The sequence below is a fragment of the Camarhynchus parvulus genome, chromosome 24, assembly GCF_901933205.1.
Source record: "Camarhynchus parvulus chromosome 24, STF_HiC, whole genome shotgun sequence".
Lineage (NCBI taxonomy): Eukaryota > Metazoa > Chordata > Aves > Passeriformes > Thraupidae > Camarhynchus > Camarhynchus parvulus.
In genome coordinates, this window is record NC_044594.1 from 4561298 (window position 1) to 4588058 (window position 26761).

Here is a 26761-nt window from a genome sequence, read left to right on the forward strand (position 1 = left end):
TTTATTTGCTCTCCAGTTTGAGTTTTTATGTGCAAGATGGGTCATATTGTTCACATTTCCTCCACAAGATGATTTAATAATTATATGAAAACTGAGTATATTTCATCACCGTTTGACTCCATGACTGGAGCTTTGAAAATATGAAGTGCTGAGAGACTTGCAGTGAAATGGTGAGAAATTCTAACATTGTTTTAATATGCTTATAATTCAAGGTCATGGCCAGTCCCAAGGACATCTGTACAGGTCTTGTAAGTCCTGGGGGTTGGTCTGGCAGTAAAAATATTTCCCCATTTCTCCTCAGCTCCTTGAAAGGCAGCAGGACATTTTTTCTGCATGCATATTGTTAAATGTGCACACACTTCTTGTTTTCTTTGGAGGGGATTTCAAGTACAGCTTCACACAGATTTGGGAGGTTCTATGGCAGCATCTCCTGCTCTGTGTAGGGCTTTATAAATATTTGCAGAGGACCAGCAGGTAATCTCATCTTCCCTTCTGCCTGGGTCAAGGGGGAGGTTCGGGTACTGGAAGAGGCACTGGGATAATGTTCCCTGCCTTGTGGAGTTATTCTGTGCCTCCCACAGGGAAATGACAGCAACTTGGATCTGTACTTTTTTATCATTTTTGTGTATCCTGTTGAAATAGCTGAAATACCACCTTGACTTTGGAGTGTGTAACATGTTTTACAAACTCCACAGTGACACTGGGAGAAAAGGTGCTGCTCTGCCTGATGCAGACTTTGTAAATGAGATTTTGGATCTGATTACAGCTAACAAGGAACAGACATTGGATATGGCATTGGAAACAGACACCACTGAGATGTAAAACCCTTGCTGCTGCACACACAGGATGTTTTATTAGTACCTGGTCGCTTTCTGAATCAGGATGTGCCTCTGCTTAGGGAACATTTTTGACAAATCCCCAGTGGCTCATAAAAGAACAGAAGGTAAGGGTTTTTGGCCCATTCTCTCTTGTGCAGACAGAAGTTTCCTTGGTGCCTGCTAAGGACAAAGCAAAGTCTGGGTGCGCAGGAACAGGAGGGCTCGTGGGAAATAACCTCAGACTGCTGCTTCCTGCTACAAAGGAGTTGTGCAGTTGTGGATGAAATGGATGCTGTGGTGTTGGATGGACTTTGGAGGTGTCACCTGCTGAGCTCTCTGTGCTCCAGCCCCTTTGGCTGCCAAGTCATGTGTGGGAAGCTCTGGCCAGGGTGTTGAGATTCCTGCAGTAGCTGGGGCTGTAAAGGTGTTTTATCATCGTCCATCAGGTTCTGAAAGTGCTGATCAGCAGTCACCTGTGCAGCACAGGGAGCAAACAGGAAATACTGGTTTGGGAAGAAGTTTTCTGTGTTCAGCGCTGTTAGAGAGAGGGAATATTGAAGCAGAAACTGCAGATCCTTCTGGATACTGTTGTTTGCCCACTCTCGATTTTACCTTTGCATGTGCATTTCTTAAAAATTGGGATACAGCTCTCTTTGGAGAAATAAGGAATTCAAAGGAAGCCAACAGCCAATGAGTACATTAGAATATATCCAGGTGTGTACTCTCATGGGATGAAATAGTCTTGCTTTTGCTGATGCCATGAATAAAGTATTTATAAGGCTACTGATGCCTTGTCTCTCAAATATCTTTTCCCAAATATTCCCCCTTTCCCAGCTATCCTAAAATACTCCCCATAGTCAGTAAATCAGAGAAACGGCACCCACTGATGTTTGACACTTTCTGTGCCAACAGAATGGGAAGGAAAAACAAGGACACCAAGGGATGCCTTTTGCCACTGTCATGAGCCTCAGAACTTCATAAAAATTATTCTTTTTGCTACTTGAGTGTGCTTACAGAAGTGAATTGACCGTGTCTGGCTCTCTGTGCTGTAATGAGTGTGTGGCACCATATCAGGGGAAAACAGCCATCAGATCTGAGAAAAGGGCTGGTTCCCTGTTTTTTGTCACCATTCCTGCTGTTGCTTTGTGAGCAAAGGGTCGGTGCTGGCTGTTTGTGGGAGCTGGGAAAGTGGGAAGTGTTGGCATGGTGTGAGTGTGGTCTAACAGGAAGCTTCACGTGCAGACACATTTTGTGTGGCAGCGAATCTTCTGTTTTAGCAGTGCACTGGATCTGCTTGCAAGGGAAAATAAAATCATGTTATTTTAGAGAACATACTTAATTACTGCTGCATTTACAATAAAACAAGTGTGTTGAAAGCTTTAATTATATAATGGGAATACAAAAAGATATCAATCTCCATTCAGGAACAGAAAGGTTTGTCTTTTTCACTAACCATGCTCTCTCCTGTGGGTTTTCCATGACATAATGGGAGGCATTGGGTCTGGGTTGTGTTGCCTGTTGAGATACTGCTTGAAAAATAAAGCAGAGCAGGCTTGAAGAGGTCGCTTAGATAGCATAGAGATACTTAAATTGAAGATCCTGGAGTGCCAGGAGAAAGGGGAATGGCTTCCCACTGCCAGAGGGCAGGGTTGAATGGGATATTGGGGGGAAATGCTTCCCTGTGGGGGTGTTGAGGCCCTGGCACAGGATGCCCAGGGAAGCTGTGGCTGCCCCTGGATCCCTGGGAGTGTCCAAGGCCAGGAGTTGGAGCAACCTGGAATAGTGGAAGGTGTTCCTGTCTGTGGCAGGGGTTGGCACTGGGTGGTCTTTAAGCTCCCTCCCAACCCAACCTGTTTTGTGTCTCCATGGTTTATGAAATGTTTGTCCAAATAAGGAAAAATTATTTTAAAAACCCACCCCCGATTTCTGCAGGAAGTTTGCAGAGAACATTTCAAGTGAGCTCGTTTGTCTCTGGGAATGAAATACCTCAGAGGAGAGAAGGAGCTGTGGCTTGGGCTGTCACATGGAATAGAGGCTCACTCTGTGAGCTGCCCGGGAGCAGAGAGGGAGACACTGATCCCCGAGTCTCATCCCTGTGGGAAGCCACCAGCCCATTCTGGGGAGAGCAGGGAGCGGAGCCTGGCAGGGAATGAGCCCTGCCATGACCCGAGAGCGACTCGGCTCCTGGCTCAGTCAGGTTTCTGACGCCTGCATCATGGCCTGGGGAAATCCCAGTCCTCTTTGGCAAGGAGATTTCGGGATCAGGCTCATTTTTGTTGCACTGGACTTTTCCCTGCCCTGATGATAAGAGGAACTGTCTTTTCTGAGCGTTCTGACAGTGTGGGGGTAATGTGGGAGCAAGGAGCAGGTGCTTTTCCAGGATGGTTCCTTGCCTGTTACGTGGCTCTGGAAGCCACATCCTCACCAGGTGTCTTTGGAAGTTCTGCTGTCAGGCTGCCCTATTCACTGAGGCTGCATTACATCTTGTAATTTTACTCCTTTGTTCATTATATTTTTACCCATTCTCTCACAGCCTTCTCTTTTTGCTGAGTTACTCATTATGCACTAGAAAGTCTCTGTTGCAGGTGTCAGTTCTAAAATGATCCTGGTTACTGAGAGAGGGGGTAAGAGGCTGGCAGAGCACTGTTTAGTGCCCTTTCCCTGGGCGCTGAGATTAATGTGTGCTGCTTTCAACAAGATCTCATTGCTTTGGGAAGGGCAATAGCCCAGTCACTTCATTGTCCTGCTGCTCTGCACAAGTGCCAGTGGAATAGAAATGCTTTCACTTTCACTGCTTTCACTTTCCAGACGACCCTTTGGGTGCTTGAGACAAATGCTTTCAAAAGCTGCTCCACACTTTCTTTTTTTGTTGTTTGTTTTTTTTTCTTGTCAAAATGACAAAACTGTAAATCCTTTCATCGCTTGCTCTAGCACATCACACCTGCAACCTTTTTGAATGCTTTCAAAATAATGGACAGTGTGCTTTCACTGGTAGGTACTTAACCAAATCATTTGTCTATTTATTTGTTTTCCCAAGAGGGTATTTTATTACTGACAGCATGAGTCAGGACAATTGAAGGTTGCAGTGAAATATTGCAGCCTCTACTGTGATGCAACTGGAATGAAGTGTTACCTTAGTCATACTGAAAATAAACAATTCATGTACCTTATGCTTCCTTAGCCCTTCCCAGCTACTCCTTCCCCCAAAGCACAGCGTTTTAGGAGCTCCTGGGAGGGGGAATGTTGTTCCTCAGCATTTGTGTGCAAACAGGTTGTCAGCATGGGTTAAAAGTGTCCATGGTCATTTTATGGAGAGAAGGTTTTTATGGAGGACAGACAGCAGCTGGCACTCTTGGGTTTTATTCCAGACTTCACTGACTAAGGCAATGCTGAGTCTTCTTGTGCATTATTTACACCATTTTTAAAGAAGGAGTAACAAAAATAGCTGTTTTACAGGAACATTTTGACTTAATTGTGAAGAGCTGCATGGCTCAAGTAGAAAAATTACTTCAGGGAAAAATTCTATTTTATTCCTGTTTGTCTTTTGAAAGAGGGTTGAAAAGTGGGTTGTATTTTCAGCAGGATTGTCCTTGTTCATCCCAACCCCTCAAGTCCCCTGAGCTGTGCCTGAGGGCCTGGGGGACTGGATGTTGACACAGGTGTCAGGAGGATGTTGCAGATGTTGTGATTGTCCTCACCATGGCTTCCTGTTTTTAACTGTAACTGGTTGTGATACACCAGGCCAGGGTCCCCCTTGATCTCTCACTGCCAGCTCTTCTAACACACATAATTCTGTGTGCCAGTCATGAAGCCCCAGCTTCCCTTGCCTTGAAGGGGTTAATTTTCTCAGTAGTTTTCACAGCTTGTGTTGGCTGTCAGGGGTGTGGTGGCAAAGGAGAAAGTTTTGAGTGTCATTCCTAGTGCTGTTACCTTTCAGCTGCCCTTTTCTTCCCTCCCCTCTGATTTTATAGTTCCCTGCTCCAGCCAACACAATTATACAGTTATTCTGCTGCACAGGGGAGCTGTTGGCATCCTCTCCTCTTTTATTACCCTGGTGCAGAAGCAGAGTGGTGGCAGAGATGCTGAACTGACACCAGTGGAACCAGGCCAGGTGAGATTCAAAAGGCAGAGATAAGACACAATGCTTTTCAAGGGGTTGGGTTTGCCAGGGAGGAATGATGGAAAGGAATTGCAGTTACCTGATCCATCTCCTTTCTCCTCCTGCCTTGCAGAGCACATGAGCATCTGCTCAAATGTCACTGAATGTCACCTGGCTCGGGCCAGGCAGATGCCCAGGGCCTTGGGGTCTCTCTGGGCTCCAGACTGAGGGGACAGCGACGCTGCTGTGGTAATTTGGGAGGGTGGAGGATTAAATGTTCTTGAAAAGCTATTTGCATAAAGGTTTGCAAAGGAGAGTGTGAGTGAGAATATGTTCAAACTGGGCAGTGAAATCTGCACAGCTTGTCTTTCTCATCCATCTGGTTGGAGCACGTTATCTCTATTTTACAGATTACATTTAATTTTCCCATTCCAGGAGGATCTGTTGAGCCTCAACAGTCATGGCAGAGCCCTCCTGGAAATTTACACTGGAGAAGCAGGAGGTGGGATTTCATGCTCAAGAGGACAACTGAGGAGGTGCAGGGATGCTCTGTCACCTTCCTGGGCCTGGCAGGGCAGCAGGCTGACTCTCCTGCTTTACCACACTCCTGCTCCTTTCCCTGACTTCCCCAGGCTGGCATTCTGTCTGCTCTGTGCACTCCTGACTCCTGGCTGGGCTGTAGCTTCCTCTCACTCACCAAGAAAATCACCTTTGCAGTGAGCCTGGCAGGTTCTGGGAGGCAGCAGGGGTTAAAGCCAGGCTTTCCTGCTCCTCTGCCTGCTCAGGTGTACTGGGAGGGGATCAGAATGGACAAGCAGCAGAGATAGCTCTGTGCACACAGGCAGAATTCCAGCCTGGGAGCTCAGCTTCTGTCCCTTTATTACTTTACTTACTCTTTTTTGGTACCTGTCCTTACTGAAAAGACTTGCCTGTCAGCTGCTGTATTTTTTTTCCTCTTCCTGCTGAGTCATTGCACAGCTCACCAGTCCTTTGTGAGCTTTGCTTTCTGGAATCCTGACTCGGTTGTCATGTCCCTTTCTGCTCTCCTCCTGCATCCAATGTACCAGCACTCTGTCCAAGCACTCCTGCAGTGCTGCTCCCATGGTACCCTCTGTGATCGGGGTGAGTGAGGCATGTTCTAGTGGCAGGATTTGTCCTGTGCTCAGGGGCCTGTTATTTCTGTGATGTTCACATTTTGAAATTGTTCATTTTCCTTGCGCAGAGGCAGCTGGTGGATGCTGACACGTTCTCCTGGAGTTGAGGGGACAGGAAACCTTGTTTGCTTTTGATTTTTCATGCATTGCACTGCTGGCATCTGCCTAGGGAATTCAACACCTTTCATGGTTTTCATCCCCTAGAATGTATTAGAGAAGGCCTCTGTTCTTTGAGTATCTTCTCAGTCTTGACTATGAATATATAGTTCACTGTTTTCCTCTTTCTTTATCCCTCCTTCCTTCTGCCTTTAAAATTGGATTGGAATTTCAGAGACTTTCTTGTCTGCCCTGATATAAAATTAAAGAGGTTTCATAAGCCCACAAAATTTTGAAGCAGTGCAATTAAAATGTTTGGTTTTAAAAGGTTGCATTTTCCCCCTCAGTTTTAAATTCTCCTTGTTCTCAGTCACAGGTTGTTTCTGTAATTCCTTTATTTTGTTGTTCATAGTTTGCTTTTAAAATTAAAACACAAATATGACCTCTAATTTTTTCCCAGAAGTTTGTGTTTCAGTTGCTTCCCCCCCAGTTATTTAGAAATAATGACAACCAACCAAACTATTTGTTTTTCCTGATCTCTGCCATTTCCAGGGGACTAGGGTGATGTTTCATGATGAGGCACTGAATGCCCCTCCATGCCCAGGGACTCAGCTCCAGCATTGGCAAAGCAAAGATAAATGTCCAGACTCTCAGTTAGTAGGAGGAGACACAGGCTGAGAGCAGGGCAGGATCCTGAGTCTGGTTTAGCAGCCAGATCTAGTGAGTGGCATCCTGCCTGTGCCGGGGGCTGGAATTAATGATCCTGAGGGCTCCCCCCAGCCCAGACCTTCTGGGATTCTTCGATGTGCAAAAGCCCCCCTGGGGCTCACAGGCAGGAGGTGGCCCAGGTCAGAAGGAGGTCTCTGAGGTGATGATGTCTCTCATGACTTCTCTGTGCAGCCACAGCCGTGCAGGTGACCCAAAGTGCTGCTGTGGCTGCTCCATGTGTCCCACCCTGGAGCTGTGATCTGCCCTCAGCAGCTCCCGGGGGCCTGGCAGCTCTCCTGGCCCAGCACAATGCCAGCCCTGTGTGGAATGGATTCACTTTTCCTCCAGGGCAGTGTCTGTAGAGATGGGCAAGTCCCTCTGCTGGGTACCAGGTGGAGATGGGAGCTGCTCCCTGCAGGAACCCCATCAGGGCTGTCCCTGGAGCCTGCTGGAGGTGCTGGCTCTGAGCTCTTTGGGGACACTGCTCTCTCAGCCCAGAGTTTCCCTGCTCAGTGATCCTGCTCAGTCTTTCTGTTTGTAGTGTGTTGCTTTCTCTTCTCATTTTCTCCTCTTTGGAAGGAGTTCATAATGAGTGAGGAGGAGGTGTTGCATAAACTCTCCATGCTCAGAGGCAGAGGCTGGGGAAGGGCAGAGCTCCACTCCTGAGCCTTCTCTGACAGAGCCTTCTGGTATTCCTCGGAGAGTGCCCTGATTGCCTGCTGGGAGCTGGGCTGGCTCTTGTCTCTGCTCCATCAGGATACAACATTTCGTGGCAAGGAGTGAGTGAGAGCAGGGTGTAATCCCCTGCACAGGAGGGTATTGTTCTCCCTGAGCCTCAATTCTTCTTCCTCCATGCTCTGATAAGGTATTTGATAATTCCTTATGTGATGGACTGGGAAACGGAAGTTATCCCCTGCTTTAGGGCCACTCTTCCTCTGGAACCCTGGAGGACTTACTTGAGCTGTCGGTTACTTTGGTTTTTGGAAAATGAATGATATAAAGCATAAAGAGATACTCTCTTTACACACCTCTTGCCTGCTTTGATGTAGGCAGTCCTTGCATTGATGTTTTATGATCTCCTGGCATATCCAAGTACAGCTTTTTAGCTGGTTTATGTCAGTGTTACTGTTTATTATCAGAAATCCATATAATACAGGTTACACCTGGTGTTTCAGTCTTGTGCTCCTCTGAGCAACTTTAGAGTTAAGATTTGGGCTTATGATGTACCATCTCTCAGTCTCCCCTCCAAAAAGAAAAATACATCTAAATTAGACTGAAGGTTTGGCTAATTGTTCTTTCTGTATTCATCTGTGAGGCAGCAGGAAACCAAGCAGCAGGGTTTCCACTGAGAGCAGCTGTGTGCCAGCTTGGCTGCCTTTGTCCCACACTGCCTGTGGGTGTCAAGGGGAAAAGGGACAGTAGTGGCTGCAGCTGGACCCTTGAGAGCCAGGCAAGGGAGAGTGAGGAGCTCTTTCCTGGTTATTGGGGGTTTTATTATTCACTGAAAGTGCTAATTAACAATTCTAAATTATTCCAAAAGCCAAAGTAAATGTGTTCCTGGCTGTTAAAGACTTCATCAGTGCTGGGTGTGTTGTCACTGAAGGGAAATGTGCTCTGAGACACTGCAAGAGGGTTTGTCCACTGTGCCCCTGAAGGTCTGCAGCCCTCAGGCACTACTTCTCCTTGTCCCCCCTGTGTCTTCTGCACCCCTCCCACTTCCATCTTCCCATTCCCTGCATCAGAAATGCCTGTGCAGGGGGGGTGGCAGGGCAGGTCTGTCCCAGTGCTCTGGGAGCCCAGGGAATCATGAATCGTTTGGATTCATGGCTGTGCTGTCGAGAATTAATTACAGTGTGGCTTTGCGCATTCCCTGCCCGTGTGACCCCCACCTGCTTAAATCTGTCCCTGATGATGACTTGCTGCAGTTGGAGGCCTCCATTTAATTCCATTTAGCTGGTCAGGAGCTATGCAATAGGAACAGTAATAATGAAATATATAAGTAGTGATTTCTAGATGAGAAAGGAGAAAGGACTGAGCAGCCTCCTGTTTGCTTTTGATAACACTGAAGTACAGTGATAATAGGAGGGTAGGAGGAGGGCTGTTGTAAATATGATGCAAGGGCCACCCGTCATTTAAGACTATTTATTTAAGTCAGAGTAACTGAGCTACTCCTTATTTATTTGCTTATGCTTATCTTTTATTATTTGTTCAGCTATTCAGGTTTTGGTGTCCCAGAGTTCATTTCCATTCATTTCCTTGTAAGAACTCACTAGTGAGTCTGCTTGGGGTAGGTTTTCTCCCCTGGTTTTAACCACAGAGTGCCCACAAAACCATGTACACAGGCAGTTTGGATGTATTGGATGGATAGAAGGTGTGAGATGGATAGAAAATACAGCTCTGGGTGGGTGTCAGGCTCCATATAAATGTTTTAGTTGGAGAAAGGTTTCCCTGCTCCGCAGCTGCCTGACTGGGCAAGGTCTGAACATTGTTTCATGTTATGAACAGTTGTCATTTAGCAGCGCGCGGGGCTGATTGTAACCGATGAGGTGATTGCTCTTGATCATTCCATGTGCTGAAAACATTGTTTCCAGGATGTGCTTCTGTGAGGGAAGAGTAAATTTGCTATGGCTTTGCATTGGCGCTGAGCTACGAACAAACCCCAGATGAGCCCAGATGCATGTCCCGGATTAGGTTTAGGTCACTCTGTACAATTTGGGGTCTCCTTTGATGTGTGCAGCATTTGGATCAGCTGGGAGCAGGTGGGGTTTGTTCCTGCTTTGTGTGATGGTGAGGTCTGAAGGGTCCAGCCAGGGGCAGAGCAGCCCTTCTCTTGCTGGGCATTGAGAAGGGCTGGCTGGGAGAGAGCTTGGTCTTACCCAGACAAACAAAAAGAGGAGATTGCAGAGGAAATGCAGGGAACAGCTTCTGACTGAGAGCTTGCTGAGAGGTCCCTGTTGGTGTCACTTGGGGGAGGACGGGCAGCGAGGCTGAGCCCTGCTGTGGGGTTTAGATCATTCCCACCACACCAGTGGGAGTGGGAAAGGCCTCAGGGCTGGACACCCCACTGCCCCACGAGGAGCCTTTGCTAACATGCCCAAGTTCAGACTCCTGCAGGAGGGCAGGAGCAGCATCTTTTCCCATCTCCCTTCCGTGTTCCAACTTCAGAGCAGCTTGTAGCAGTTTATTAATGGTAAATAAGAGGTTCATGCCCTTTTCCCTAGAGGTATTTTTTTATTACTTTTATACTTGTTCCTGAGTCAAACAAAAGAAATCCAAGCCAGGGCTCAGAGATTCTGATTGTTCAGTGATTTCCTAATTAATTTTCTCATCCCGGGCAAAGTGACGAGAGAAACCTATTCCAGAGGAATTTTTTTATTGACTGTCACTGTGTTCTTCTGAAAGAAAATGCCGAGCACCTACTAAAATAACATCTTTTATGTGTTGCCAAATAAAAGAGCAGGTTTGTTCAGTAATACGTATGCAAAAGCATGAGGATTCTGTGATTATTTTTATAAAGCTTTTTAATAACTAAGAACATGTCTCTGAGCTTGCAAAAGCCAAATATTCCAATAACTTATTCTTTTCATGAAGTGCTTAAAGAAATGCCAGTTATGCAAAACCTGAATGCAGATTCGTACAGCCCAGTTACACAAACCTCTTAGTTCCATGTTCCGGTCCCTTCCAGAACATGGAGTGCATCACTCTGTACTCACTTATGTACCTGGAGATGGATGGTACTGAGTTGAGACATAAAACACAACCAGGTGAGACAAGAGGCTGCCAAAACCATGGTGGAAGGGTAGGTAGGACAAACGAAGGTGAGTATATTGCTTTTTGCTGCTTTCAGATTTAGAGATTTACTGAAGGTGGTTTGGGGTTGATTTTACTGTGTAGCTACAGAACTGTGCTTGGAGGAAAGGGGAAACAGTCAGAGGGTTTGTTTATAGTACAGTGTTGGCTTCTCCTCTTCCATCGTCCTTCCTATCCTTGATGGATGGGAGAAATGTTCAGTTGTTTGGTACCTTGGAACCCACCCAGTGGTGCCAAGGTCCAGCTGGGACAATCCTGTGGCTGTGTGAGAGCATAGGCAGTGCCCTCAAGCTCTGGGATCACAAAATCCTGGGCTGGTTTGGGTGGGAAGGGAGCTCAAAGCCCATCTCATCCCACCCCTGCCATGGCAGGGACACCTCCCACTGTCCCAGGCTGCTCCAGGCCCTGTCCAGCCTGGCCTGGGACACTGCCAGGGATCCAGGGGCAGCCACAGCTGCTCTGGGCACCCTGTGCCAGTGTAAACCTCAAAGAAAAGAACTACTTCCAAGTATCTAAGTTTATATTTTTTCTAAATTTATCCTTTTTCAGTTTAAAGCCACGTTCCCCCTGGGCTTGAGGGCTTTGCTTATGCAGTGAGGGTTAGGAGGGGTTGGGAGATGCTCAGTGTTGGGGACACCAAGAAGTCAATTGGGAATAAAAAGCTGATTCCCAAGGTGAGAGAGGCTGCCTGTGGTACCTGGAGATGCCTTTTTTTGCTAAAAGGGGAACTGCCCTGCCCAGACTTGCCCTTTTGCCCACAGGTTTTAAATTCCAGGTAATCTGGTCTTATTTGTGCAACTTTTCTTTGCGGGCTCTGAAAATGTGGTTTAAATGCTCTTGCAGATGAATAAATAAGATGTCTGTTTGGAAGTCTGAAACCACAGTAAAGCCCTTGAGCAAAGATAATTGTCTGACTGCATTGGAGCTTATATTTAAGCATGTCCAGAGAGCTGGAGCAGGGCAGGAAACCAGTATGTTAATTAATCTCTGCAGTGCCACTGGCTTTGTCTGTCTCCCTGTACAGAGGAGCATACACAGTGGAAAGTTTGTCATGTCCACTCTGGCGTTTTAAAAATTAATCAAGTGATAGTGCTGATTGCAAAAAAATCTTTATTTAAAACTTTCTCTATTTAATTTTTGAAAAGTTTATGTAACTTCATATATTCTTCATCTAAGAACAGAAGTTAATGGGAAAAAAAAAACCAAACCCCCCACATTCTTTTCCTTCCTTAGAGAAAAAGATTTCAGGCAGCTGAGAATCTCATTTAACAGGTAGAGATGCACATCAAATAGGAAGTGATTCTTTTCTTTAAAAAAAAAAATCTTTGTAGGAATAGAAACCCCAGAACTACAAGTTTGTGTGAGGTGGTTTGTGGTGACCAGTTGCCTTCTGTAGCTGAATGACAGTAATTGGTATTGGGGATCCCATGAGCCCTTCCACACCACCCTATTGCATTGATGATGTCAGGCTCCCTGGGCATAGGTATGCCATGAATTTGGAATTTGAACATTGGGGAAAACAGAACCTTTGGTATTTAAAGTATTTTAAAAGTACCTTTGTGGCTGTAACTAACATGGTTAATTTTTGAAAGCCGTCACAACCAGTAAAATGGGATTTCATTGCAACAGTGCTGATCCTGCCCAGACCCCTATTCCCATGGTTTAGAGTTTCCCAGCCTCCTTTATTTGGGCATGTGGATAGATCTGCCAGGGAAGCCTACATTCCATGAGAAGGGCACATGAACTAAAGAACTGCACAGCACAGTGAGCTTGATTTAATTTTTTGACTCCCGCCACCCACAGTTGCAGTTCTGAGACCCTCACATATCCACATCCCCCAGGGTGAAACCCACTGAGCTCAACCCAGAACCAGGCCATAAATAAATGCATCATGAGAAGTCCTGGGGCACCCAGCGTGCAGAGAAATCCAGTTTGCTCTGTGCTGATAATTGAATGACATTTCATTCCAGTGATTTTTAGATATCCTTTTATTGTAATATGCTGTTACAGTCCTGATTTTCCTTGTGCAGTGCCTTCCCAACTAATTGGATTTTGGCTCTCCTATGATGAACTTCCATCAAAAGTAGCAATTACAGCTTTCAACATTGTCCAATCAATCACAGCAACCCTTTAGTTGTGCCAGGTTCTCACTCTGTGGCCAAGGATTGAACACAATCCATTTAGCATTATTTATCAGGTGGGCTTGGAGCTGCCCTTGCCAGGCTTTTCCAGCTTCATGTCGTGTGATCCTGGAGTCAGACTTCAGAAATCTTGTTTTATGTAAGACAGATGGACATAATGTAATCAGGGAGGTGTTGACAAAGCTGATTTGAAACATGTGAAATTAAATCCTCATCAGGTCAGCACTGTCAGCCTGCAGTTCCCATCTCTTCTTTCATTTTCCCTGGGGCTCATCTGAGAGCAGAGCTATCTCTGCTTTCCATGTTGTGTGATTATTTTCTTCCTTTCCACTGTATTAGTTTTAATTTCATGGACAAAGAGTTTACTTGGAAAATTGGGCTGAGAGGGCTATGTGCATTTTGGTGTTTTCCCCATCTTCCTAATGTATTTTCCTAATTTTTGTGTGTGTTTGTGGTAGAAGTGTGAGGTCAGAAGTGAAGATATATCAGGGTTTGTCACACGATTCCACCATCTTGCCCAAGTGTTTATAAACTTTGGGTCAAATCTCAGTTCTTGTTTAATAATTTTTTTCCTTTCCTGGTGGCAATGGGCAGCTCGTGAGATGTGAATACTTGACTTAATTCTGCTGTCATATGTTGTAGGGTGGCACCCACAGCACTTTACCTCTTCATTAAGTTATTTTAAACCTTCTGAAGCAGAGTTTTCAAGGTATTTCTGTGTTGATTCACTGCTGGATTATGTTTCCAAACTGTTATTGAGAGTAGTGGGATTAAAACTCTACTTGTTACATTCGAAGGACAGGGATGCTCCACCCAGGCTAGGATGGGTTATTTTTGCCTTTTGTGCAAATTATTTGAACAAAACAAACGTGAGATTTTATCAGATAGTTTTTGAAGCTTGTTGGTTTTCAGTCTTGGTTAGTGTCAGCACAGGCCTTAATAAAATTGTAGCCTTTGAGGTAAAATTTCTATCTTGGGAAGCATCGCTTTCTGTAGAGCTCTAAATCCTCTTGAATTGTTGGTTCAGTAGGGCAGAGCTGTGCTTTAGCTGTGCTTTTCCATCCGGGGAGCAATCTCCAGGCACAACAACAGTGTGATAGAAGTAATAAATAAACTAATAAATCAGTTCTCAATGGCTCTCACCTCTCAGCTGGAGGTCAGGAAGAAAAGTCACTGGTGGGGGAGCAGCCAGGAGAAGTTGCAGTGCCTGATGTCCCCAAGGAGGAGAGCAACTCCAAATCATATTTGGCATTTAATCTAAGGAACACATTGCCTGTCCAGGCAGAGAATTGGCGCTGGCAGGGCTCTCCCACCATCAGCACCTGAGGAAGGAATTTGTCTCCATCCCATGTCCTGCCATGAACTGGGGTGGCACGTGGCACCGAGGCCATGCAAATTGTGTTTCTCCTCTGCTGTGGCACTGGGGGTGTGCCAAAGAACCTGAGTGATGGGAGCAGACACTCTGGTAGGGCTCCCACAGCGTTTTAAAAGTTCTGGTTCTGTTTAACTTGAGGAGCTCTTTCCACAAACCACCTTTTTGTGATTCTTCCTCTCTTATGCTAAATGGAAATGTGAAAATATGTTGGATTTGTGGATGTGGAACTCCCTCAAAGCCAAAGGGGAGGTTCTCATCTAGTGAAAGGTGTATTTAAAATTTACAGTATTATAAACAAGCAGTAACTGTAGAGTTTAGAGACGTTAAGCTGAATATTCATCTATTTAATACGAAGTTTACATTTACTTGAGATAAAGTTCACTTAATACAAATCACCCTACAGATCTCCTGTAGGTGTTTTCTGGCCTGTGACCACTCAGTGTGAGCAGGCACGACTTGATGCTTGGATAGGGTGCCAGAGGGTTTTAATTCCTGATATGGCACAGAAATACCATAAATGAGGGGAGCAGCTAACTGGATTTGAGGAGGAAAAGGACATGAGATGTTTTCTTGATACAGTTGTGTCATGTACAAATATATAAGTTCTAACTAAATTAATCAACTTGACCTACCAGAGAACTTCAAAGGGTGGGTGTGAAAGTGGGCAGGGCCTTTTGTGAAATGTCCTGTAAACATTTATTCCAGTACATTTGGTTCTCAATTTGATGAAGAAGGGTTCATTCATCTGCAGGGAATTGCTTAATGGCCTCTGTATACCAGAACTTTTATTAATATAACAGTGTCACATTTCATTGCAAGGGCAGAGCTGCTAAGAAGTTGAGGAAGTGGCATTTAAAAAAAAATCTATTTCTATTCTAATAGCCAGGATTAAATTTTGTAGTGACTTCTCACTTATTTACATTTGCCCCAAATATATATACCCAAATGGAGCTGTTATAGAGCAGCTCTTTAGTTGGTTTGGCCTTTAGTGTTTACAAGATCCATGTGTCAGTGTTTTGTGTAAGTGCTCCTGGGATTTGAGGTATTTTCCTCTCCTGTGGAAAAGAATTCATGGCAAAAAAAAGATAATTTGTCGTGTTACAGCTTGACATGTGTGGTGAATGACATATGTATGTTGTGCTATTTATTTATTATATAAATTAAAATAATGCCAAATATACATAATGCACATGCATATAAAAATGTATGAATGTGATTATACCTAGAGATAATATTCCAGGCTTGTCTTGGGGTGAGGCCAGAGTTTTCCCTAGGCCAGCTGCTAGGAAAGCTCCTTCCCCAGCTGTTGCTCTGAGGTTTTACATGCCCAGAGGAAACATTGTGAAAAGGAGAGTGTGTTCAGAAGCTGCTTCTCTTCTACTCTCCCCCCTTTCTGCCCCTATTCCTCTCCCTGTTTCATTGCTGCAAGTTCACAAAGTTATTTTCCTTCATCCAGGCCACTGATGGGCAGAAAAAAGCCACCAAACTTAATCCATAAAGGACTAATATTACCTGCAGCATCTTCAGCCTTCCTTGCTCTCTGTCTCAGATGGCATGGAATTAAATAGTGGCTATTAAAAATTAATAAGGGTGCACAGATGGTTATCAAGTGCTGACAATTGTGTCAGAGAGAAAAACTTCAGTATAATTTCCAGTATTTCTGTGATGTTGTGACCAAGTTTGAATTTCCCTCAGCAGTAGATTATTTCCCTCAGCAGTAGAAGTCTGGCAAAAGCTCAAAGAATTGACTGTTTTAAAGGCTCAATTTTGCATGTGGAGCTTTTCCAATTTGCAGTAAAAGTCCAGAACACCTTCACAGGATGAATAATGGGATTGCATTTTGGGATCTCAGTGGGAAGGGTTTGTGAAGAGTTTATCATGGAAGTTTTATAGACAGTGATTAAAGAAATGATGTGAGTAGATAGGTTGGAGTGTGGTAAAAAGAGCTGGGTGCTGTGACATCCACATTGATCCAGTGTGAGGGTACAGACCCTGAACTTGAGTCTGATTCCCAGGATTATTTAAAATAGGACATACCATCCTCTGCACTCAGTCTCACCACTGCAGCCACAGAATTTCAGAGGAGAAATCTGTCGGGATCTGCCAGAAGCCTGAGAAGCTGGGTAGTGAATCCATTTGTACTCCCAAGTGCTGATAAAGATGTAAATGCAGTCCAGTTATTTTCAAGTCTTTAAATGAGGAAGCACTTTGATTGCTTTAGCTGCTGGAGAAGGTGGGTCTTGATCTCATCACCCTTCCTTCCATTCCATCACCTCAGGGAATTAGGCTGACCTTGCTGTGGGATAATTTGTTTAGAATCTTTTTATTCAGGTGCAATGTGGTCAAACCTCAACATGTAGAAATCTTCAGGAAAACTGTATTGAGCCTTTTTCAAAATCATGGCATTGATTTAAAAAGTTGAGGTTTTGTGGGTTTTGGTTTTTTTTTTTTTTTTCTTTTCTGTTTATGTCTTGTTTCTGAGTTGCACAACTTGGTTTTCTCTGCTTCAAGTTCAGTAGGAAACCTCTGCCGTGGTGGAGCTGGGGCTGTGAGGCCAAGTCTCTTCCTTTTGATATGCAAAGGAAAATTGAAGCAGCAAATTGTTAGTCTTTCAACCCCCAAATTCCTTTAAACATCTGTTGCAAAGGTGAGGGTCTCCTTTCTGAGCTGACATTGCACCTCTGTATTCTAAATCATGGCATTTTCCTGCAGATTCTTTTCAGCTCTCTGCAGCTTTCCCCAGGCAGGTGCATTTCTTCCCTCCTGAGGACAGTAGGTGATATTGGGGGTGGCAATGACAGAGACCCCACAATGAGCAGCATTTCCCTGGGGTGTTGTGACTTTTGGTTTTGAGGCTCATTTTCTCTGGGATGTTTTTTTATTGGAGCAGAAATATGATCACAAAGCTGGGGATGAAATTATATGGGCTGTAATTCCTAACCCAGCCGTGCCATTAACTGCAGTGTTAATTACTTCATCCTTAACCCTCTTGGAGAGAACAAAGCAGAGTTAAATGATTTGGCCCAGTGTCAAGCAGCATGTTGGGGTTTCAGAACTTCACATCTTGGATCTGAAGCAAAGGAGTTTTATTAACTGGCTTTCACCAGGCGTGTTTCATTCAAGTGGTGCATAAATCAGCAGGGTTAGAAACCAGCCCTTCTTGCCCATGCCTTTGCACTGCTGATTATCAAAATGCTTATCCTAAGTACCTAAGTGGTGATCTATTAAGGGAATAAAAGCCTGCCTGAATATCATGTTTAATGAAACTAGAATGGGTGATACCAGACTTTGGGCAGGCCTTTGGTACTTCAAGTCTATGCCATAACCTCTGCAAAGGCACATTTACACAAACAGAAAGGGAAAAAAAAACCTATCTACAGAGTGCTGTCATGTGGAGGGGCTGAGGAGCTTTTATGAATTCTTTCTCAGTTTTCATTTTGAGCCTCTGATCTCTGTGCAGGCTTGGAATAACCTTCACAGGGTATTTGGAAGACGGCTCCTTTTCTGAAGAGAAGTTATGCCTGGTCACATCAGGCTGATTTGAGGTGCTCACTCTTCAGGTAGAATCAGGAAGGGATGAGAGCTGATGGATCAGGCCTTGGGATGTGGAGTCAGACTAAGATTTGGAAGCTGTTATCCCCATTTCAGGCAAAACCTCCTGAAAGGAGGAGGAATCAAAAGTGTGTATTTCTCCTTACAAATGTGTGTTTCTCTTGCTGTTTGCCTGGGCAATAGGAGCCATTTTTCTGAAGTGGACTGAAAATCACTCCTCTGCATTTTTCTATGTTGTGAGACTTGCAAATTGTGCAGTGATTAAACAAAATTATCTACTGATTGGTTAGGAAGTGCAGATTTCTCTCCACCAAATTTACACTCTTGTCCTGCTTGTATAATGAGGAAATGGGAGAAACTCAGGAGTCTGTGGGATTTCTGGACATGTAAAATCATTTTATGTTGTCATATAACTGAGCACTGTAACAGACTGGATGTGAGATAACCTTGGAATTGTCAGTGAATATCCAACTTCTGTCGTTTGCAGAATGATGAAGTCCTCTGTCCACGCAGAAGAAGATGACTTTGTCCCAGAGCTGCAGAGGAGCATCCACCCCAGGGAGAGGCCGGACTGGGAGGAGACGCTCAGCGCCATGGTAAAGAAACACCTGGGCTACATCTTCTCCTCCCATCATTTCCCATTCTGAGCACTCTGCTCCTCTAGTCCATTTATACTCCCTGAGTTTCAGCTTTTTAAATGGATTGCACAATACTTTGAACAAGGCCAAAATGCTTCCCTTCCTCTGGCAGTTTGTCAAGGAGAGGGAAGGAGCTTTCACAATGCTTCTGCCCTATTAATACGTGCCCCAAAGCAGGTCTTGTAACCAATTAAAAGGTCCATAATGTCACAACGATTTTCAGTCTGCATTAACCTCTTTTTCAGCAAGACTTCTGAGCATGAAGGGAACTTCTTGTAAAAACGTGCTCTTTGAAGCATGCAGCATTGTGAAGGAATGAGATTTTAGCAAAATGCTGGCTAAGTCTACATAAATAAAACCTCATCCTGAGAGCAAACCTGCCTTCAGAGGGACCAGAGCTGCAGAAAAGCACACACAAAGGCGCTCTTTTAATCTCAGAGAAGGCACTCAGGTGGGCGGTGGGCCACAGGCAACTGGATTGCCTTAATATACGTGGAGGTTTTTGAAGCCACAGTTTCTCTGGGCACCTTGTGCCAGGGCCTCACCGCCCTCACAGGGAAGAATTCCTTCCCAGTGTCTCATCTAACCCTGCCCTCAGTGGTGGGAAGCCGTTTCCCCTTGTCCTGTCACCCTCTGCCTGTCTAAAGTCTCTCATACACCTATTTATGAGCCCCTTCAGGCCCTGCAAGGAGCTCTGAGCTCTCCCTGGAGCCTTTTCTTCTCCAGGTGAATACCCCCAGCTCTCCCAGCCTGTCATTTTTTGCACTTTTCACTTTGTAATTTTTTTCCTTCCTCGTGTGTGGCTGTTTTTGCTTTCTCTCCACTTTGGCCACAGTTGGGAGCACTGTCTGTTCCCATCAGTGTTGCTCAGGCAGCAGCACCTGCTCCCAGCTCAGAGCTTCCCCCACTCTGGAGTCTGGTGGGAGTCACTTTGTGACACCTCACTGCTGTCTGTGACCTCCAGGTGTGTCTCAGAGCTGTCAGGCTGTAATTCAGTGTCCTCACCTGTGACACAGGTTTCCTGGCATATCTCGTTAGTGTTGGCTTTTTTCTCCTGGTTGATTTGCAGTGAAGGGAATGTTCACCTGCTTGAGGCTGTTGTGCTCATGGACATTGTTCAGTGTTTATTTTACCCTGCATCATGCTCCTCTGCCCAATTAAATCACTTTTTGGAACGTGCCCTCTTGCACAGCTCTGTGCCAGCAATGCCAAAACTGACTGGTCCAGTGGAGAAGAGATTTAGAGGATGATAAACAGGGAAATTCCCAGCTGGGATTGCTGCACAGTGACTTGGTGTGATGAAGGACAGTAAAGCTGCTGAACCTGTATTTAGAGTGGCTGGATTTGTGCTCACAGTGTTGGTTTGACCTCAAGGTCCTCTGAATACAGTGTAAAGAGGGGGGAGAAAAATCTATCTTGTTTGTGTTTATTGTGTTGAGTGAATCAAGTTTCCACTTTCCTTACCTGCAGTCAGGGGCAATATTCAGATGTAAATATTTCCAGGACCTTGTTCAGCACTGACAGTGTTCTCTGTTTAACCAGCATATCTTCAATATTCTGTCTTTTCCCTGATCATTTGAAGGCTGAGGTTTCTTCCCTCCCTCTGTTCCTTCACTTTGCATTTTTAGCAGCCTCTGCTTCAGCCTTGTCCCAGAGACTGCTCTTTCCATGCTATGTGGCTGTCTCAGAGTGCCACAGTACATCTCATTTTTGGTTAGTGGTTGTTGAAGATGCAGACTTTAGGTTTTGTTGCTGCTTGAAGCCCCAGCCCCCAGGGAATGGAGGATGCAGGGTTGGAAAAGTTGTTCCCTCCACTGGCTCCCCTGGCTGCTGCTGGAGCCCTGACAGGCGCCAGGCTTTGTCGCCTCACATGAATTTCACCTTCTCCCAGGTGAGCAAAGGCTGAGACAAGGGACACTGGAGAGCTGGGGGAGTCCTGGCACTTGTCTCCTGAGCTTTGCCTTGGTACATGCTTTTATTAAGAAAAGTCAATTTATGCATTCACAGCTACATGAACAAGTTGTCCCTACTCTTCCTTCTCAGTTTTATCCATAATACTTTTCAAAGGGCTTATTATTAATTTATAGAAGTGCTTTGTTTCCAGAGCTTTTTCTTAATAAGAAATAAACTGAAGATCTTTCTAGATGTGTAGAGGTTGAATGTCCTCCTGTACTGTAAATATAAGGTGACAGAACCTCTTTATTTTTAATGTTTCTGTCATTGCCAGTTCATTTTTGGCACCTGAGTAGCTTCAGACCTTTGTTTGATGCAACTTCTTTTGTCTTCTTTAGTTTATTATTTATACTTTCATCTGCTTTTTAACACTGCTCGTTTTGTGCTTGTGGTTCAGCAGAAGGGCAAATGATTTTGTGTTGGAGGCCTGGTTTGTTTGGGGGGGTATCCTAGAATTGTGAAATTGTTTGGTTGGAAGAGACTTTAAAGCTCATCCAGTTCCACCTCCTGCCATGGGCAGGGACATCTTCCACTACCCCAGGCTGCTCCAAGTCCCTCCCAGCCTGGCCTTGGGCACTTCCAGGGGTCCAGGGATATCTCTTCCTCAGTATTTCTGGTGCAATTCTGTGTTGTAGGTGAGGTCCAGGCTGAAGGAGAGGCAGCCCAGGCTGGACAGAGTTCCCAGCAGCTGCATAATGAGGCAGCTGCCTGTAGCTCCTCAAGCATTGCTATATTTTGTATTCCCCCCTGACTCATGCTCTGTATTTTTAGAATTTGGGTGTATTAGACACATTTTTTCTGTCTCAGCCCCCAATTCCCACTGTGCTGCACCTGCTGGGTAACCTTCACACATCCTGGGATTTCTGCCTCTGCTCCACTTCAGAAAGTGCAGTTGATGATATTGACTTTCTTCATAGAACACTTCTGAGTTCTGGAGCTGCAAAGCCCCGTGTGAGCCAAGGAAAATTGCAGTTTATGGATTTTCTAACATTTCTCCAAGGCAGTAATGTTATTTTAAAGCAAAGGGGTATCTTTTCCTTGTCAGGCCCTGCTGAGTGCTCTGTTTCTGAGTTACAAGAAATGAAGTTGTGAAAGAGCCTTTATATAATATGTCTCACACGAGCCTACAAAACAGCTGTCCTCAGCCTGCCCTAACTTTAGCATAAATTGATGCTTGTGCTTAATATTACATTTACCACATGTTGCTGACCTCCTGAGTTCCTCCTTTCTCTCCTTCATGAGTTCAGGGAGTTGCACTGTTTGAAAGCACTGAGCCCATGGCTCTCCCCTCATCAGGCTGCTGTACTTACAGACCCTCTGGTCTTACAGACCCTGCCTTGTCTGAATTTTGTTCTGAAGCAGGATTAAAATGCTGAGATAAACACAGAAATCTTCATTTATGCACCCATTGCAAATGTGCTGACACAGAGAGGTGCCACGTGAGCTGCATTCACCTGACACTGGAGATCAGGGGAATACACTCAAAAAAGGACCTGGAGCTGCTGGAGCCAGTCCAGAAAAGGCCATGGAGCTGCTCCAGGGCTGGATCCCCTCTGCTCTGGAGCCAGGCTGGGAGAGCTGGGGGTGCTCCCCTGGAGAGGAGAAGGCTCCAGGAAGAGCTCAGAGCCCCTGGCAGGGCCTGAAGGGGCTCCAGGAGAGCTGGAGAGGGACTGGGGACAAGGGATGGAGGGACAGGACACAGGGAATGGCTCCCACTGCCAGAGGGCAGGGATGGATGGGATATTGGGAATTGGGAATTGTTCCCTGTGAGGGTGGGCAGGCCCTGGCACAGGGTGCCCAGAGCAGCTGTGGCTGCCCCTGGATCCCAAGGCCAGTCTGGGCAGGGCTTGGAGCAGCCTGGGACAGGGGAAGGTGTCCCTGCCATGGCAGGGTGGGACTGGATGAGCTTTAAGGTCCCTTCCAACTCAAGCCTTTCTGTGATTCTCTGCGTGCGTCTGAAGAAGTCACTTTTCCTTCACTTTTCCGATTCCTTGCGCTTTGGAAGCCTTCAGAATATGACAATATGATTCTCCAAGCCCATGGAAGGTTTTTTGCCCCCCTGGTGCACCTCTGGCTGGGATCTCACGGTATCTGGGAGTTCTACTCTCCATAACAGGGCCAAGAGGTGACAGCTGGGGTCAGGTGTGGAATCAGGGTGCTTAGAAAAGGGGAATCTCTAAATTAATGTAGAAGACTCTGTGAATTTGACAAGTGCACAAGAAGGCAGCAGCTGCAGTTGGTACTCATCATTTTTGGCTTTTGCTGTTGGAATTTCTTTAGGAGAAATGTAAGCTTATAAATGCTTTAGAAAGGCACAGGGCTAGAGCCTGTCCTGTGAAGTCCCTGGAATAATCTTAGTTCTTAGGTCAGAGGGGTTCTGAGATCTGTAGTATTTTCAGCATTTGATGCCAGATAGGGAAGGTTCTGTGGCTTATGAAGGTAATAAGGGCTTTTTAATGAGACCTCAATATATCACTGTTAAATCTGGGACATGAGTGAGGAGAAAACTATTTTTAAATGCAATTATGAATGTGTGCAGAGATTAGTGCATTTTGAGGGTTTAAAGAAAGATTTTTATGGCCTTAGTGTTTGTTTCTCATTCTTTGTACATCGCTTGGCCAGTGCTACCCCAGGTCTTGAGTGGGGCTTCTGCATGAATAGATGCCAAAAATAGAATACAAGGGGCTTCTTTTTTAATTAGTGTTGGTTCATTGGTTGGTTTTTAATTCACAGAACATCAGGCCTGTTTCTAATGCAGACTAACCTCCAGGAATTGTGGAAAAATCTGCATAAAAAGAAAATGTGGTAAATCCATTTGCTTGGCCCTGTAAGCTGTAGTGATTTCCAGATAGTGGTTTACTGAAATGATCTAATTTTAGTTTCTGAGATATATAGATGTAATACCTTTAAACATGTTAAAATTGATGTTTTGGATTTTTTTCCCCTATGTCTCTTAATGCTTTGTATGTGTGTGAACCTACACCATACTTTTACAGCTGAGGGTGTGACTGGGAGCTCTGAAGTCACTGACAGAGTTTTGTCAGGCTGATCCTGTTCTCAGAAGGGTTCCACATCATGGAAAAAATTTCTTGGGGAAAAATGTGCTTTTGAGCTCTGACTGCCCAGCTGCAAGTTCTTTTTAAAATTCTAAAGTTTTAAGCTCTCAAGTGCAAGGGGAAGTTTTGGGAGATATGAAGCTGAAATTGTGGGGCTTTTCTGCTATCTTTTAAAGGGCTTGAACAAGTCAGTAGAAATGAACTTTAGAATCATGGAATCTCCTGAGCTAGAAGGGACCCACAAGTCATTGAGTCCAACTCCTGGCCCTGAACAGGAGCACCAAGGATCCCAGCAATCCCACCCTGTGCTGAGGGTGTTGTCCAAATTCTCCATGAGCTCTGACGGCATCAGAGCCTGATTTCAATGGTTCTCCACCTAAGTGCTCCAGCATTTGGCTTCTGGCTCTAAGTCTGAGGGATCATGCTGCCTTAATGCTGTAGTAAATGTTACCTGTAGGTTTGGAGGTTGGTTTTGTGCTGCTGAAGGTCCTCAAGCTCTTGACTTGCCTGGATTAGTGAGTCAGAACTCTGTTAATCCTACAGGAGCTGCAGTGTGTCTGTCTTCTGTGCCCAGCACTGGGCAGCATTTTCATGGAGTTGCTGCAGCTCAGGCTGGGGAATAGGGATAACAGAGGGAAGGGTGGAATGGGAGTGGAAGTCCAGGAAGTGTGGACAGCACAGGCACTGATCTGACACAAATGTTTTGGGGCAGGCCAGCACACCAGGCATCCATCAGGTGCAATAATATTTTGGTCAAAGCAGTTCTGCTCTGGCATTGCACCAGTAACCTGTATTTCCTATTCAATTCACATAACTTGCTTTTCCTTGTTATTGCTGCATGGGCCTAGCATTATTTTCCCTCGTTAAGCTTTTGGCAAGGGTTTCTGTTGCTGTGTGAGGTTCTTTCTCTGCCTCTTGGTTAGAGGGGCCTTTTCATTTCATGGCTGGCTCCCAGCACGGAGCTTGTCCCCGAGAATCTTTAGAAATTGGGGCGATCACTTAATTGGCACATTGGCTTCCATTTGGCTTTGCCAATTAAATAAGTTCAATTAACCCAGAATGGAAACTGTATTTTTGGCAGGAAGTATTAATTCATAGTAATAATTTAATTTTCATAGGCAAGAGCAGCAATAGTTTCTGGTTACATTTAAAGCCTTGCCAGTGTGTGCACTCTGGTACTACAGTGGTGAGCCAGGAGATCCAAATTATATTTTGTAAATATCTGTTTGAAAGTCTCTTTCTATACAGCAAAATGAAGGAATGATTTAGAATTTGCTACAGCTGGATCAGCAGCTTGCTGTGCACCATCATCACCAATTTTAATGCACCCTGTTTGTAATTTCTTTCCTAATTCTGGCTCAGCCAGGCTGCTGTTGCTGGTGGTGCTGTTCCCGTGGTGCTGGGGATGCTGGTGTTCCTGCTCCAGGTTCTTCCTTACCCTGAGCTTTGAAGTCAGGATTACACTGTCATGACCCTCTACCTCTCTCCCTCCCACCCTGTTCTGAAGCTGATCTCTTTCTGTGCCTGTTTTGTTGTCAGATTACAGGAAATGCCACAGTTGCTTAGAATGTACTTATTTGGGAGATAAAACTTATAATTTATTTACTGTCAATCAGTTTTCCCTAGTCCCAGCTGCTTAAAAATAAGGTGGGACATTAAGGAAGGGAAAGAAGTCTCTTATTTATAGGTGGTTCATTTTAACTGGCTTTTTTTTTTTTAAGTTACTGTCCATGTCTTCTTAGTTACCATAATGCAGGAAAAGATGCTGTGTTGGTGTAAGGCTGCACATTTAGGGATTTGATCAAATACCATGGTTGCCAGATTATTCAGATTATTCAGATTATTCAGATTATTCAGGGAATCATGGAATGGTTTGGGTTGAAAGGAACCTTAGAGTACATTCAGTCCCACCCCTGCCATGGCAGGGACACCTTCCCCTATTCCAGAGTGCTCCCAGCCCTGCCCAGCCTGGCCTTGGGCACTGCCAGGGATTCAGGGGCAGCCCCAGCTGCTCTGGGCACCCTGTGCCAGGGCCTGCCCACCCTCACAGGGAACAATTCCTAATTCCCAATATCCCATCCAGCCCTGCCCTCTGGCAGTGGGAGCCATTCCCTGTGTCCTGTCCCTCCATCCCTTGTCCCTCTCCAGCTCTCCTGGAGCCCCTTCAGGCCCTGCCAGGGGCTCTGAGCTCTCCCTGGAGCCTCCTCCTCTCCAGGGGAGCACCCCCAGCTCTCCCAGCCTGGCTGCAGAGCAGAGGGGCTCCAGCCCTGGAGCATCTCTGTGGTCATTATTCACCTTCCCAGCTCTTGCAGCATCGTGTCCTGTTGTGACCTCCAGGTCATTTCTGGAGAGCAGTGTCACCTCCCACTTCCAGCTCATATCACCTTTTCTGGAGGCCAGCAGGAGTCCTGCCCCTTTTGTGGAGCCTGCTGTGTGATCCCAGGCTGAGCTTTCCCCTCCCCTTGGGCAGAGTTAGTGACTCTTCTGTTGTGTTGGGCAGAAGTTTGTGGACACTGTGGCATAAAGTGCATGCTAGAGGCAGACACATTCCTCACATTGCTGTGTTGTCACAGGGCTTTGGGCAGGGAGTGCACTGGATCCCAGTTTTGTGCTCATGCCATTGGACACAGCTCTTCTCTATAAACAAAAGCTGAGCCCAGGTTGGCTTAACACACAGAAATATAAATTCCTGTTAATTGTCCTGACTCAGATGCTGGGGTTGAATGTCAGGCTGCTGTTTTTTCCACCTTCCCCGTCTTGCTGCTGCTGCACTGGGACAACTCCTGAGTTGCTAATCCGATTTATACCTATAACATAACATCACATTGTTATTTGCATAATCACTGTCTGTGGCCAGCGGACTTACCAGAGTGGGATTTGCTTGTTTGAGCCTGAATCTATCTCTGTTGTGTTTTATGTGATGAGAAATTGCTTTCTACAATAACAACCCAAAGCTCCAATTGTCCTTTTATATCCAAGCCATAATTAGGATCCCCTCCTCCCTATGTGCATCAAACAGTAGCTGGGATCTTTGGGTTTTTTTTTTTACCAACAAGAAACTGGAATCAGAAGTATTGTTCTTGTTGGATGTTCTATTTTCTGTGGCTTTTCTCTGTAATTTATTTTGTAGGCTGTACAGAAGCACTACTCTAACCCTGTCTGCCTTTCCCACGCATATTGTATGTGGGATTTTTGTTCTTAAAGAATGTACATTCCTGAGCCACTCTGCCATTGTGTGAGGCTGTGTACTGTACTCTGCAGCTCCTGGGCCCGGGGCTTTGGGAATGGTAATCAGGCTTCACTGTGGGAATGTCAGATCCAAACTTAGGGCTGTCAGGGAGTTATCATGCTAATGCTGCCC

The 26761-nt window shown here is 45.4% G+C and overlaps 1 protein-coding gene across 1 annotated transcript in view; it reads left to right on the forward strand.

Annotated features, from left to right (window-relative positions):
- The window catches only part of ARHGAP32 (Rho GTPase activating protein 32), a 174932-nt gene that overhangs the window by 9618 nt on the left and 138553 nt on the right, over positions 1-26761 (forward strand). Inside the window, 1 exon segment of the mRNA XM_030964892.1 lies at positions 18241-18349. Coding sequence (XP_030820752.1) covers positions 18241-18349 — 109 coding nt within the window.